Genomic DNA, 16,706 nt, shown 5'->3' on the forward strand with positions numbered 1-16,706 from the left:
CGGGCTTTGTTGCAAGGGTAGGTTCGTGGGTTAGTGTTTTTGTTCTGTGATGTGTGGTTGTTGGTGCGTATTTTCTTCAGGTTGGGGGTCTGTCTGTAAGCGAGGACAAGAGAATCCCTAACAAGTGGACTAGAGAATCACCTGGGAAGCCATTCATCAACCTCTCTTGTGCACTTTTTTTAAAAAGGAGCAGTAATGAAAATGTGATCAAGGAATTTCTGGGTGCCAACTGGCAAGGGTGCAGAGCAGACTGCCAAACCTGTGAAAAAATGCAGAAATTTGGCTTTTTTGGCTTAATTGGCTTGTGAGTTGCTTGTTGGCTAGTTTTTGGCTTGTAGCTTGTTGCTTGTTTGGCTTTTAGCTTTTTGCTTGTTGTAGCTTGTTGCTTCTTTTTTTTTATTTGCTCCTGGCAAACACGGGAAAGGTGGGGGGAGAGAGTCAGGGGTGCACAACAGTCCCATACTGCACACCGGGGGGGGGGGGGGATCTAGTCACGTAGAGTGTTGTAGGGATTGGCTTGTTTTGGCCTTGTTTTGAAATGGGATTACCTTGATTTTTGGCTTATTGTGAAAGTCAGAGTGCTTACTTACCGTGTGAAAGTTGGCAACTGTGGGCAGAGAGGTTACAGAAATCTCCCAAGTCTGATATGTACATTCCTGATCACAAAAGAATGTCATGTGAGGTCTTAAATAAAAGTTGGTATCACACTGGTCATTAGTATCATTGCAATACAAACGTACAGATGTGTTGTAAGGAGTGATGCATATATACCAGCAAAGATGAGAAGCAGGTTTCATGTCTGACAACAAATGTTTATCTAGTTCGCTGTTTACATTTAAATTTAAATATTGTACAGTTCACAGTGGGTCTTCTGTCAACTTTCTGAGCTGAATATCAACATTTGAAAAAACTTCAAAGGGATAAAAGTAACAGGAAAAGGGGAATGGTGTAGGGGTAGAACCTTGTCTTGAGGTGCACATCAAAGGTTCGTGCAACTGTATTTGGGAGATGAAGAAGTTACCTTGTCATTCATCACCCAGAAAGTAAATGGACAGCGTGTTTGCCTCATGAAAGAGGGGTCTCAACCATCTTGATTGAAAACACTGCAGAGCTTTGGGTGAGAGATGCTTTTTTTAGACAGGAGGATAACTTGTTAGTTAAGCGTAATCTCTAGAAAGTGTGTGATGATTTTGTTTTATATGTAATCATTTGTTTTCAATATTCTTATTCACTGGGACTTGAATCTTCCATAATGAACTTGTTCTTGTTATCACTACAAACATATTTGAGTGCTGTGGTATTAAGTGAAGTGGTGATCCTGGGTTGAATTTTACAAGCTCGTATGTACTGTTCCTTTCAGAATAGCAGGCCTGGAAATTCTGTGAGTGTACAGGGGATACAGGGTTAGACACTACAGGGAACACTCCAAGCACTTGGGGGTTGGTGTGTGCCTGTCTCTACCTGTAAAGGGAGAGCCAGGCCTGTGGATGCCTGGAAGGTAGAGCTTATGCTTCCAGAGGCTGTTTTTTTCAGGGAGCTGATCCACAGCAGGCGCAGACAAGTTTTCCTCATGGAGAAAACTACTCATGGAGTAGAATTCCTAAGGGCAGGTGGTGATAGTGAGGTGCCTCACAACCCTGGGGAGTGTCACAGAGAGTCAGACGTAAATCACACTTTGTAGCTGAACTTCCTTTTTGTGCTTCTGTTCACTCTGGTACCAATTCGATAAAACTTTTAAGCACATACTTAAGTGCTCTTAAAGTTAATTAGACTTAAGCACATTCTTAAAGTTAAGTATGTGCTTATGCACTTTGATGGATAGTGATGGTTTGCTGAATCAAGGCCTCTCCCCTCTATCTTACAACCAATAAGTGGGCAGATGAAAATAAAGGTAAGACATTTTCAGCTAAATTGATTAACCATTGCATTTGTCTAAACACCACATCTTAGCATAAATAGCACTAAGTAGTGTGTTCAGTTTTCACTGTTTTCCTCGACATTCTGTGGGAACTAGTGCTTTATAAATTATTGTCGTGTGCTAACCTTGTTATGCTGCAAAATTTAAAAGCCACTAAAATGATTTTAAAAATTAATAACCTCTAAAATGGAACGCATATATTCCATTTTTCTTAACCTCTGAACTTTTAAATTGCATTAAATTACCATTGTTGCTAAATAGTGTTTATTAGGTCCTCTTAATTAAGCACACAGTTGGAGAAGAGACTGCACAACAATTGTGTATTACAGTTTGATGGTCATACAATTTGCATTAACGAGAAATAGCCAAAACAATTCATTTTTCTTGACATCTACACATGATTACAATTCTTGCCATATCTGTCAGCTTGTGATTTCTTTTTGTTAGCATGTCTTAGAAAAGCAAATGCTTCCTAGTGCTAAACACAGTGGATTATACTATTTGTTCCCCACACCTGCATATGAATAAGCACCTATATGTCTCCCTTTTTTTGTATCAGTTGCACAAATATGAGATAATGTCTATATAGAATTTAATAGTAGTTGAACAATGTTTATATTTCATGTGTAAGTTACACATTTATTTAGACAGGTAATTTGTATGTTATACAAGAAAGGTGTCATTCAAATAATAGATTCTGGATTGAGGGGAAGGAAAATAGTTTTCTGATGGCAAAATGAATTATGAGAACATTATATAAGTGGTTAGTTATATGATATTAGTCCCATACAATAAGATTACCGTGTGGCTCCATAATATTCACAGTTGAGGTGTGTTTAATTTTATATAATAGTATTTTATATCGTAGTATATAATAGTATTTTGAAACCAAGAAAAGATGCAGCCAGAACCAGATTTTCCAAAGTTATTTCTATAATTACACCCTTACTTCTGTAGCTCCATGTCTTTGCACACTCAATTCAATTCCCCATTAGGCTCTATGCATGTGCAAATTGTGTAGCTAAACACAGTGTTCCCAAGTCTAGGTCTTTTCAAATGCAAAGTCTTGGATGAAAACATTGTACCTGCAGAAACTTAAGACACCAAAAAATGTAGTCAAAATTTTACACTCCAGATTAAGTTGCCCTTTGGAAATATGGCCCCTACCTTTAACATTTTGTCTAAAAAAATATTTTACTATCTTTCTTAGGACTAAACCATGACTCACAAGGCAGAGCCACAATGACGAACTTTTGTGCTAGTTTAAAACATAACAATGGTGAAGTGCATAGGGAGGTGTGGACGGACACCTGTGGTCTCATCCCAGCACAACTATTGTAGTGTTGCCTGTTGCAAAGCAGGGTGAAACCATGCCTACGCACCCCACCTGCAGAGAGATTCTCACTCTGGGCCATTTCACACTGCAGTAATGCTATCCAGTATCTCTTGTGCACCAGAGAGTTGAGACGTGTGTGTCTGCCTCCTGCCAGTGGTGTGCTAGAAGGGAAAATGTTCCCTGTACCCTCCCACTCTAGATCACTACATAGCAAATAAGTTAGACATTTGTACCTATGTTTCATCTTCTACAACTGGTGCTTCATTTTTCTGATAAAATATGAAATCTGGGTTATATTCGAGGAAAATCTTGCTTCAGTATCAGAATGAAAATAATTCTTTTTAAAGTCTGAGGGGAAATACTGCTCTTGAGTAACAAACTGCAAAATAAGAACATTGTGGAATATTTCTGTGAATGATTCACAGAAATCTTGTACCAAATCCATTCTGAAACAGATTCCTTGTGGCTTGTTAATTGTTTTCATTACTGTAACATCTAGAAGTTGGAATCCCTTTGTGCTAGACACTGTACAAACTGAGTAAGAGAGAATCTGTGCCCAAAAGACTTTACAGTCTAAGCAGAAAAGGCATTTAAAGGATAGCAGAGATAAAGTATTATCCATGTTGTACAGATGGGAACAGAGACATCAAGGGGAATTAAGATACAGTGAGATTAAGTGACTTGCCCAGGATCACACATTAAGTCTTGCCCAAGATCACATATTTAACACAGCTAAGTGTTAAAACCAGATCTTTTGAATCAGAGTCTACCAGCTTAACCATGCAATTTGGCAAATATCAAATTCATGGTCAACATTATTTCAGTCTCAGTCTAAAGCTTTTCTTTTTCTGCAGTGTACCTTATTTGGGCTTCCAAATACTTGATTTTTTTTTTAACTACTTCACTCAGATTTTCATTATCTGAAATTACAAGATCACTTATCCAACTGTGAATCACATTGTCTGAAGTCCAGTTATTTTTTCTCCAGAAAACCAGGGTCCCATGACTATCTGAAATAATTATCCACGAAATGTATTACACTACTGGACCACATATATTAAAAATACCTCATCCCACAAATTAGCTTAATCTTCTGTGCTAGGACGTCTTTCTGAGTCATGCTTAATGACATCGAGCAAGCAGCTACTAAATAAAAGCATTAGGCGGTTGTGGAATTTTATATCCAGTGGCAAGCCTCCAAGTGAACTGAAAGGTAATGCTGGCCAGGAGTAAAGTGCCACAGCCAAACAGCTGACATATAACATGTCTGACAGTTCATATGCAGCAAAATTCTGGAATTGTCTAATGCGTTTTGCCTGAGCAGTTTTTGTTCTGTTGTGTTCTGTCTAAAACCACTGGACAAAATGAATGATATTTTAATGTCTATTTGCTAAAATTAAAATGATTAATTTTAGATGAAGAAGCATATTAAATGTTGAAATTGAGAGTATCCATCTTGCATCTGTCATGATGAAAAATATACATATATGTAATTCATTCATTGGTTTAGAAACCTGAAATTCTCTATAAAATCTCTGAATGCTAGGTTGTATTTGCATATCTGATGTAGCTGAAATATGTGTAAAAACTCATGTACTCATCCAGATTCCTTTTATCTATCATCTATTCTCCTTAATGTGTTACTGGATAATCCACCTCCAGCCAGGAATAATTTACACTCATGAAAAGAAATTGATAATTCAGCCTTTTCAGATAACAGTATATGAAAATGCTTAGCTTTTAGTTGAAACATCAACATTACTTTAGGTCTTAGACTGACCTTTTCCGGGGGTTAATCTCACTTTTCTGCCTTGACAGAGTAAACTTGTGATGACCTCTCAGATTCCTTCAGCAAAATGTCTTAAAAAATGGAGACCTAAAGTGGCGGAGGTAATATCTTTTGTTGGACCAACTTCTGTTGGTGAGAGAGATGAGCTTTCGAGCTGCACAGGGCTCTGTGAAGAAGCTCGCCTTATGTCTCTAATATCCTGGAACCAACATGGGTACAACCATACTGCATTGAAAAATGGAAGCATTTCTCTTTGGCATGAGGAACATGTATAATACTAGGTTTCAGAGTATCAGCTGTGTTAGTCTGTATCCTCAAAAAGAAAAGGAGGACTTGTGGCACCTTAGAGACTAACAAATTTATTTGAGCATAAACTTTTCGTGAGTTTATGCTCAAATAAATTTGTTAATCTCTCAGGTGCCACAAGTCCTCCTTTTCTTTTTATGTATAATACAGTCTCTTCCCTCTACTTCCTCACATCAGGCCTTATGCAGAGTTTGCCTCTTATGCTTCATGCTGGACTCAGTATCCCCACCTTTGTGGGGCAATATTCATATCACCCTTGTCTGAAATATTACCCATGTATACCAGTGTCTTGACTCCATCTCTCCTGAAATCTTCAACCATGACATCATTTCTCTTACTTTGACTGTTAGAAGTCCCAGTATTCTGTATTCCAATTCATGCAGGGTAAAAGTTACTTTTTCATACAAAAGAAAATGCAACCACATCACATCATCTTGAAAGAACTGTTGATTCAGCATTCATTTCAGGATCGAATTCAAAATGTCTTCCTTGTTTTTAAAATTTCCAATGAATGGACTCATAGACTTTGATCACCTCCTCATTTTTATGTTTCTCTGGCACTGGCCTTCTTAGCACTCTCATTGCAAGAACCTTCTTCTATGCAGTTCCTATGAACTTGAGCAGCCTTTCGATATCTCTTAATTTCACCTATTATATGTTTCCAAATCTCATCTGGAAGCATACCTTTCCTCATGCCTGGTATCTCTTAAATTCTCTTGCTGTTATTTTTTTATTATTATTTTTATTATTATTATTATTATTATTTCTTTAATTGTATTATCTGATAACCTGGGTCTGTATTCACTTTTTTTCTTTCTCAGTAAAGTAACAGCCTATTCCAAAAGTCCAAAACCACCATAAATGCTTGGAAAGTGGGACAGTATTGCTTATTGTATTATTGTAGCATGTAACCATGCTGTAAAATACAGAACTGTAAGGGCTATATCAATAACCCTTGTATTTATTATATATAAACCAATGTTTTCATTAAGTGGTAATCTGTACCATAGTTTCTTGTCCTGGTATCACCTTCTTCATAGGTTTAAATTCACAGTATTTGATTTTTTTTTTAGCTTTTTTCTTTTTACATTTCACATTTTATATTTCAGAAAAAAGAATTAGAATAAAGGTACTTTTCCTTTTTGATTACAGCAAATCGGATGCTGATATTGCTCTTTATTAGTTCTTTTTCAGGAGAGAGTGAGCTGAAACATATAATAAAAAAAAAACATGCAACAGAGCTATACAACTGCATTCTTTAAAGCAATTAAAGCCTTTGGTCAGTTGTCATGAGATACCAGCAAAATTTGACTGAACTTCAACTCACCATCGAATAGAATTGGGTGTGTTTAATATACTCTCTCACCTGCCATCAGGGAGAGAGAAATAGAGAAGCAGCAGGCTGTCTTATGAATTTGTTATATAAATATGTGCAAATGATAATTTTTGATTATTGTGTTGGCATCAAACTGCATTTACATTTTAATTCTATTTAATTTTATCAATCATAATAGCAATGCTCAAATTAGTACAAAAATGTTGCAATACTCTCCCTTGCCTCTGTGTTAGTTCTCCTCACCCATAAAGTGTCATGTTCAGCCAGAAGAATATCCTGCCTGTGCATACGTGTCCAATATAAGTTCTATATCTGTGGGTTTAGCAGAATTCAGTTTTTATTTATATTTAATAATTTTGTTGTGTAATATCAACGTTTATTTTCAAGCTGTTTTTATTTTTATTTATTTAAATTTTCACAGTTGCACAAAATTATGGGCTTAAGCTTTTCCCCCCATTTACATTTTCACAGTTGTGGGAAATTTTTTGGTGGATCAGACTATGGGGAGAGTCAGACAATAATCAGTTAATGTCAGGAAATGCTGAGATACAAAAAAGGTTAATGCTTTTTAGCTGTTAAAACACAAACTTTCAACATCAAAAGTTAAAATATATAAATATTCTTAAACCAAATTTTAATAAGTTCTCAAGCAGCATTTTTCTTACTTTGCCTACTTGTGAATGTTGATTATCAATGGGAATATATTTTCATCAGTTTCCATGTGTATGGAGGAGGTAGAAGCAAAACTGAAACAGCTTAATGGGACTAAATTGGGGGGCCCAGATAATCTTCATCCAAGAATATTAAAGGAATTGGCACCTGAAATTGCAAGCCCATTAGCAAGAATTTTTAATGAATCTGTAAACTCAGGAATAGTACAGAATGATTGGAGAATTGCTAATATAGTTCCTATTTTTAAGAAAGGAAAAAAAAGTGATCCAGGTAGCTACAGGCCAGTTAGTTTGACATCTGTAGTATGCAAGGTCCTGGAAAAAATTTTGAAGGAGAAATTAGTTAAGGACATTGAAGTCAATGGTAAATGGGACAAAATACAACATGGTTTTACAAAAGGTAGATCGTGCCAAACCAACCTAATCTCCTTTTTTGAAAAAGTAACAGATTTTTTAGATAAAGGAAATGCAGTGGATCTAATTTACCTAGATTTCAGTAAGGCATTTGATACCGTGCCACATGGGGAATTATTAGTTAAATTGGAGAAGATGGGGATCAATATGAACATCAAAAGGTGGATAAGGAATTGGTTAAAGGGGAGACTGCAACGGGTCCTACTGAAAGGCGAACTGTCAGGTTGGAGGGAGGTTACCAGTGGAGTTCCTCAGGGATCGGTTTTGGGACCAATCTTATTTAATCTTTTTATTACTGACCTTGGCACAAAAAGTGGGAGTGTGCTAATAAAGTTTGCAGATGATACAAAGCTGGGAGGTATTGCTAATTCAGAGAAGGATCGGGATATTATACAGGAGGATCTGGATTACCTTGTAAACTGGAGTAATAGTAATAGGATGAAATTTAATAGTGAGAAGTGTAAGGTTATGCATTTAGGGATTAATAACAAGAATTTTAGCTATAAGTTGGGGACGCATCAATTAGAAGTAACGGAAGAGGAGAAGGACCTTGGAGTATTGGTTGATCATAGGATGAGCTGCCAATGTGATATGGCTATGAAAAAAGCTAATGTGGTTTTGGGATGCATCAGGAGAGGCATTTCCAGTAGGGATAAGGAGGTTTTAGTACCGTTATACAAGGCACTGGTGAGACCTCACCTAGAATACTGTGTGCAGTTCTGGTCTCCCATGTTTAAAAAGGATGAATTCAAACTGGAGCAGGTACAGAGAAGGGCTACTAGGATGATCCGAGGAATGTAAAACTTGTCTTATGAAAGGAAACTTAAGGAGCTCGGCTTGTTTAGCCTAACTAAAAGAAGGTTGAGGGGAGATATGATTGCTCTCTATAAATATATCAGAGGGATAAATACAGGAGAGGGAGAGGAATTATTTAAGCTCAGCACCAATGTGGACACAAGAACAAATGGGTATAAACTGGCCACCAGGAAGTTTAGACTTGAAATCAGACGAAGATTTTTAACCATCAGAGGAATGAAGTTTTGGAATAGCCTTCCAAGGGAAGCAGTGGGGGCAAAAGATCTATCTGGCTTTAAGATTCTACTCGATAAGTTTATGGAGGAGATGGTATGATGGGATAATGGGATTTTGGTAAGTAATTGATCTTTAAATATTCAGGGTAAATATGCCAAATCCCCTGAGATGGGATATTAGATGGATGGGATCTGAGTTACTATAGAAAATTCTTTCCTGGGTATCTGGCTGGTGAATCTTGCCCATATGCTCAGGGTTTAGCTGATCGCCATATTTGGGGTCGGGAAGGAATTTTCCTCCAGGGCAGATTGGGGAGGCCCTGGAGGTTTTTCGCCTTCCTCTGTAGCATGGGGCATGGTTGACTTGAGGGAGGCTTCTCTGCTCCTTGAAGTCTTTGAACCATGATTTAAGGACTTCAATAGCTCAGACATGGGTGAGGTTTTTCATAGGAGTGGGTGGGTGAGATTTTGTGGCCTGCGCTGTGCAGGAGGTCGGACTAGATGATCAGAATGGTCCCTTCTGACCTTAGTATCTATGAATCTATGAGGAATAGGCATTTACCTATAAAAATGTAATTCTTCCAAGCCTATGTATAGGAGGTGGACATTAAGAGTAGCAAACTGGATGTGCCACTGTGATAATCGCAGCTCTTGGGGTTAATGATAGTAATTTTCCTCTGAAATGAATGAACCGTGATGCTGGCCTGACTATCATCTATCCGAAGCATTGTTAAAGTGAATATGAATTATGGTTACTTGATGTGCACTCGAACAACTCCATGGTAGACTAAATTTCACATAAACCACAGTTATGCTATGAATATTTTGTTTCAGAAGTAGTGGAGTTTTGATAGAAGTGCAACAAGAAAATGTAGTTTCTAATTTCAAATTTCAAATAAATTAATGTATAAAATATGCATTAAATATGCAAATCTGTTGCAGTTTTTAAAGGGCTCTGTCCCCTTGCCATAGTTCCTTTTTTAAGTACTAAGAAAACTCTAAGGACTATTAAATGTTTCACTGGTAAATTTAAATGATTAGCTGTGTGTGCTTTCTGTTCTAGGAATTTGACTTTAAATTATGTATGGTTTCTATTTTTAAAATATTGCTGAGAGTTCTCTCTACAAGTGCCTACAAATGTATTTAAAAAAAACAAAACAAAAAAAACTTTCCTGTGACAGCATACAGATTGGTTCTTTTCTGACCTTTCTTTCTCTGTGGGAAGAAAAGCATTAAGTCACTCATGCAAAGGTCATTTACGGTAGCTGTATGCTTTCATGAGCCTTTATCATTTCACTGACAAGGGCAACTTGATATTGATCAGTTAGATATTTCCTTTAGCCACTAGGAGGCCAGTTACTTGAAGAAACTTGTATAGACACTCAGGCATTATTTGTTTTAAATCACACTTAACACAGTGTTGTTTTCCAGTGCAAGGTAGGAAATAAGATACAGACTACAAGTGGCAGGGTTTAGATTCATATGATCTTAACACATCACCATTGAATGTATTTGACTCAAACTCTAACACTAAGATGGATTGAAGAATTGTTTGGTTGTTTTTTTTCATATTTTTTTTATCATAAAAATGTTATATGCTGAAAAATGTTATCAAATCTTTTGCCAGTTCTTACAAATAACAATTTATTACCTGCCTTCAGATAAGAGTAGATAGTTTGGTTTTCAGGACACCTAAACAAAAGTAGAGGAAAAACGAACTTAACCCATGTGTTGGGGATTTTTGGAGGGAACTGAAATCTTCTAAGAAAAGACTGTCCAGTTTTCTATGAAGCTTTAAGGCCAGTGTAACTCTATTGAAGTCAATGGAACGACTCCAGCAAAAAGCTGGTGTAATAGAGCAAAGAATCAGGCACATTGAGTTTCCTGGTCCTCATCCCTGTAGGCAGTGCAGGATTTTTCCCGAGACCTGGTGTCTCTGCATTGCATTCCGGTTGGTTAGCCTTCTGCCTGAAGAATCATGATGCCATTGCGGATTCTCCCTGATCCTATGTGGTATGGAGTGAATTCCACCGGTGTTCTAGGACTTGGAGGGGAATATTGTGTGAAAAGAGGCTGAACTTTGGCTCTCTCCAGACCCCACCTCCTGCTCCTATACCTTCATAGGAATGAAGGGATGTCCATGTCTACCCATGGCAGAAAAGTCTACTGGAGTCCAAGGAAAGGAATGGAGCTGTCCCCCAAACCAGTTTTTGACATTGTTTCTTCCCCTCTATTTAAAGAACAGAAGGGGGCAGTGTAGCTACCATCTTTCAGAAAATGCTTCATAGAGTTTTCATCTGTCTTTACATGTCCTTTCGTATTTAAATGGGGAAAAAATCCATGTCATTGCACGGATGGAAAATCATGTGTTTGCAGGACAGTGAAGCAGAAGTCATGAAAGAATAGTGAATATACAAACAATAGTACTGTATACGAATCAAAATCTTTTGCAGTTAAAACTAAATATTGAGGCCTTACGTTTTCCATTATTGCACCAGTTAAAGCTGTTAAATGCGTATCTTTGCAGCACTTGCACCATTTTCAAAATCAGTGATGAGTTTTTATTTTAAAAAAGTAAGATAGATAGATATATACTTGTAAAATTGGAGGGAGAAACACATTTCAGAAGTGACTCAGAGTAGTAGGTGTTCAAAACCTTGAATTTTGCAGTATTGTATATAATCCCAAGTTTTTCAGTTGCTCACAAAAGATTTGTGCAATCAGAATTCACCTTGTGCAGACCGCCTGCAAAATAGATCAGCCACACGGCTCTTTTTCCATAGGAACCTTTGTACATTTTTAAAAGGTTCAAGGTGCAGAGGGAGTAGTAACTGGCTTTTGTAAGTCTCTTTGTGATTCAGCCTAGTATGCAATAGGTGAACATAGAAATGTAGGGGTTTTTACACAGTTATATGGTAAAAAACAAAACATATTAAATTAGGTGCATGATTGGTTTTACAGCTGAATTGATCTAAATGTGAGATTTATATATACTAGTATACTTTGTTGCTTCTGTAGGCAGAGCACATTGCACATACCAGTGGTATCTTGCATTCCTTCATCACCCCTTATAAACTCCCTTTGCCACTCTCACATTCCCATCTATTTCAAGGACATCCTGCAACCCCATACCTTTATGCTGGGTGCTCTGAGTATCCCCCTATTCTCCCCATCCCTGTATGCCAGGGCTCTGTTCCCCATATTGACACCTCCATGACAAGCTACAGGCTTTCTCTCCATACTGTTTCTGCACCATACTGTTGTCCCACATTCTCTCCCCATGTGTGCGCCCCCATCTATCTTTCTCCCATGCACCACTTTCCCCAAACACCATAACCCCTCCCTTCTCTGACTAAGGCTCTGTATGTGCCCACTTTCATGCATGCCAGCAGTCTGTGTTTCCCCCTGTTCACCCTGGCATCCTGTGCTAGGGTCCTCTTCTCCTATCCTCCCCAGTGCCAGGGGCTCTATGTGCATCCCTGTTTCCCTTTTCCCCCCCACCACTCGTGTGTGTATATGTATATATACTGTATATAATATATATATGGGCTGCCAAGCGATTAAAAAAAATAATCATAATTAATTGTGCTGTTAATAATAGAATACCATTTATTTAAATATTTTTGGATGTTTTCTACATTTTCAAATATATTGATTTCAATTACAACACAGAATACAAACTGTACAGTGCTCACTTTATATTATTACTTTTATTTAAAATATTTGCACTGTAAAAAATAAAAGAAATAGTCTTTTTCAATTCACCTAATACAAGTACTGTAGTGCAATCTCTTTTATCATGGAAGTTGAACTTACAAATGTAGAATTATGTACAAAATTAAAACAATGCAAAACTTTAGAGCCTACAAGTCCACTCAGTCCTACTTCAGTCAATCGCTCAGACAAAACAAGTTTGGTTAAAATTTGCAGGAGATAATGCTGCCTGCTTCTTGTTTACAATGTCACCTGAAAGTGAGAACAGGCATTTGCATGGCACTGTTGTAGCAGATGTCACAAGATATTTATGTGCCAGATGACCTAATGATTCAAATGTCCTTTCACGCTTCTGTCACCTTTCCAGACGACATGCGTCCATGCTGATGATGGGTTCTGCTCGATAATGGTCCAAAGCAGAGCGGACCGACGCATGCTCATTTTCATCATCTGAGTCAGATGCCACCAGCAGAAGGTTGATTTTCTTTTTTGGTGGTTCGGGTTCTGTAGTTTCCACATCGGAGTGTTGCTCTTTTAAGACTTCTGAAAGCATGCTCCATACCTCGTCCCTCACAGATTTTGGAGGGCACTTCAGATTCTTAAACCTTGGTTCGAGTGCTGTAGCTATTTTTAGAAATCACACATTGGTACCTTCTTTGCATTTTGTCAAATCTGCTATGAAAGTGTTCTTAAAATGAACAAAATGGGCCATCATCCAAGCCTGCAATAACATGAAATATATGGCAGAATGCGGGTAAAACAGAGAAGGGGGACATACAATTCTCCCCCAAGGAGTTCACTCACAAATTTAATTAATTCATTATTTTTTAACGAGCATCATCTGCATGGAAGCATGTCCTCTGGAATGGTAGCCGAAGCATGAAGGGGCATACAAATGTTTAGCATATCTGGCACGTAAATACTTCGCAACGTCAGCTACAAAAGTGCCATGCAAATGCCTGTTCTCACTTTCTCACATTAAAAATAAGAAGCAGGCAGCAGTATCTCCCGTAGACATAAACAAACTTGTTTGTCTTAGTGATTGGCTGAACAAGAAGTAGGATCGAGTGGACTTGTAGTCTCTGAAGTTTTACATTGTTTTGTCTCTATATGAACAAATTATTGGTCTTGGAACTAACTGTTGCTGCTGTATGAATGCAGTGGTAAAGGATGTTCCACAATTCCCATTGTTTCACTATATAATTTCCATAAACATTAATAGGTAAAAACTTCCATGAAAATGAGACTATAGGCCAAATTCACCAGTTAGTCAGGTGAAACTTCATTGCCATTAATGGTATTGGAACTGCTTGAGCTAATAGTGACTGTTGCCTATCTCTAAAGGTTTCATTGCAGTACTTTCTGTATGGACTCGCGTTGCTTTGAGCTAGAGATTTTTTTTTAAATTCGCATTATTTAAAAGGAAAATGTCATTTTTTCCTGAATTAATTATGATACAGTATTCTGAGACTGTCATAAGCTATCAATTTTAATTTTAAACATGCCTGATTGTTTTATAGTGTGTCAAATGTCTTACTAGTTGACTGGACATTTTAATTTATATAACCAAATGTCAGAGGAGTAGAACTCTCTTTGATTTCTTGATCTTAATGTTAAAATGTTATATTTGAGGACACACACAGATTTTTAGAGAAATAAATTCAATTATTATATCCAATAATTTCCAGTAACCTACTGGAAATTCAGGTTTTCTACCCAAATGGTATTATAAGGTACTCCGTGTATGAAGTACAAGACAACATAAGCACTCTGACTTACTTTACGTCATTTGGTTTAGGTTTTTCTTAAAGCTATTTTGAAAACTTGTGGGCCAGATTCTTATCTCAATCACATTGATGTAAATCCAGATAAATTTAATTGATTTTCTTTTGGCCTGAGAGTAACATCTGGCCCTAAATAGCTAATATTTATATGTAATATCTGAGATGGAATTTTGTCTTTTCCAGGACCATTTCTTTAGGGAGTTCCTATTCCTTATTTTCATGACTCTGAGCATACTTAATCAGAAATGGAGCAGATGGACTGCAAACCCTACCAGCCACTGTCAAAAGTTAAGCATGAAATGGATCTAGCTTATACAAGTTCTTCGGATGAGAGTGAAGATGGGAGAAAACCAAGACAATCCTATGACTCCAGAGAAACTCTAAATGAATATAGCCAAGAACTAAGACTGAACTATAACAGCCATAGCAGAAAAAGAAAAGCTGATGACAAATCCACTCAAGGTACATAATTTATTTTCATTTTCACTAATTATGAAAAGTATCCTACAAGGGTGTTTGTATGTCAGCGTGTAAATTTATAATCCTATTACTTTCAAAGGCAGATAGTGATTGCCATTTAAAAGTCACCATTTGGCACCTGTTACCATACTACAGTATCTGAGTTACTGCAATTATTTCCCTAAGTATTTTTCAGCTATCACCTTCCGGAAATATGGACTTCCTATGTTGTGTCTCAGACCACAACATGGCAACCGTTGATAAATGTTGTTGTTAGGTGGCGGCTACTCTTCTTACCAGAACTAACTGGGTAATAGTTTACAACTCTTACGTATGCATATGGATTTGCTCCAGTACCAAATTAGCTTTGAGGCTGTAGGTTATCTGTCCATGTGTTTGTAAAGCTTACTGGTAAATTCAAATGCAACAATCCTCTTAAACAAAATGTATGTAATCCTACAAGTAGCCAAGTCATTTACAAACTGAAGGAGAAATAGTTGGTTGTAAGGACAAAAGCAAACAATTAACTGTTTTCTTTCTTTCTTTCTTTCTTTCTTTCTTTAAGCATAGATGTAACTCAGGGAAGAACTTGTTCCTATCCTAGAAATCTTTTCAGTACATATACACAAATGGTGCATACAGCTACAAAGCAGCAGTGTGGGGGAATACAAAGCTATAATTTATTATATATTTGAATACAGAACCTATTCAAATTATTCTGGCCAAGATCTCAGCCAACTATGTTTGACCTGCCAGGAATTACCTTGTCCTGCAAGAATTAAATGAGTTTGCTTAACTAAGAAATTAGCCCATTTGTTATGCTTTGAGTTTATCCTCCCTAAAGTTATATAGGTTTATTCCTCCGAGAATTGTGTCTATAAGAAAATTCCACCAATAATCTTGTAAGATTAACTCCTTATGATTTCCTTGCTAGAAATGGTAAAGTTTGTATGCATTTCTGGGGCAAGTCATCATACAGCAGATTGTCCTGCTCGCACATGTTCAGTATTGGCCTGTTAGGAATCAGATTTATTATTTGCAAAAACTGATATATTTCTTGAAGACTCCTGGAGGCATTATGGCTTATTAAGAATGTGTTCTCCATGTTTTTCTTGCCTAGATTAATGTTCAGTTCATTTCTTACTAGATATCGTAGGCGTCTGTCCTGTTTGTCTTATAAGCACCTAACTTTTTCTCCTTGAAATTCATACAGTCTTGTCCTGCTGCATATTACCATAAGACCCCAAGCACATGCTTTACAACATCACGATTAAGGTTGGCCTGTTAGCACTTGCTTAATTGACATCCTAAATAGAGATGCTTTCCTAAAATGGAGTCTGTCAATATATTATTATTCAGTGCATATTGGTTCTTATGTAATACTTGTTAATACTTCTGGTATACCTGATAATATATGCTAGTATATTGAGTTGTCTGGATGGAGATAAAATTTTCTTGTCTTACTGGAAATCCTATAATAAAATTTTCTCTTGTGAGAAATTTAATGCAACATACTTGTCCTAATCAGTAATTGTATAGGTTTGTTCTGCCAAGAATTACACTGTATATGGGTTTTCAAAGCCAGGAATTCATCCCCATATCTTTGTGCTGGCGTAAATCATATTGATTTGTTCTGCCATAAATTCAGCCCCTATGTTTGACATGCCAGCTGTCATACAGATTTGAAATATGTAAGTGGTTGGGCAAAGAATTTGTTCAACAAACAAAAGTTAGGCTAAGGAGGCAGAGTTCACATCTGGCTACAGAGTTGGGTTAGATAAGCTTCTGTTGATTGAAATCTAACAAGCTTTCAAAAGGCCATATCTTTAATGGTAGAAGTGCTGTGAGATCTAGTGTTCTTAGGGATTTCTGCTTTCTTTGCTTGCATTCAAACAAGAACAGAAAAAAAAACAGGCTTCTTTTGAGTTATGAGTCTGACCTACTCCGA

General features: G+C 37.1%; 1 protein-coding gene across 10 annotated transcripts in view; it reads left to right on the plus strand.

The window, feature by feature from the left end:
* TENM1 (teneurin transmembrane protein 1) overlaps positions 1–16,706 on the plus strand; it is a 490,191-nt gene that overhangs the window by 124,011 nt on the left and 349,474 nt on the right. For 9 of the 10 annotated variants that reach the window (XM_043493115.1, XM_043493120.1, XM_043493113.1 and 6 more), the window contains exon 3: positions 14,483–14,761. In XM_043493115.1, coding sequence (XP_043349050.1) covers positions 14,545–14,761 — 217 coding nt within the window. In that variant the 5' untranslated portion in view covers positions 14,483–14,544. Of the gene's footprint in view, positions 1–3,852; positions 3,866–14,482; positions 14,762–16,706 lie in introns of those variants that run through there. The other variant, XM_043493114.1, reaches the window with a different exon arrangement.

Source organism: Dermochelys coriacea, chromosome 9 (assembly GCF_009764565.3).
Source record: "Dermochelys coriacea isolate rDerCor1 chromosome 9, rDerCor1.pri.v4, whole genome shotgun sequence".
Taxonomy (NCBI): domain Eukaryota; kingdom Metazoa; phylum Chordata; order Testudines; family Dermochelyidae; genus Dermochelys; species Dermochelys coriacea.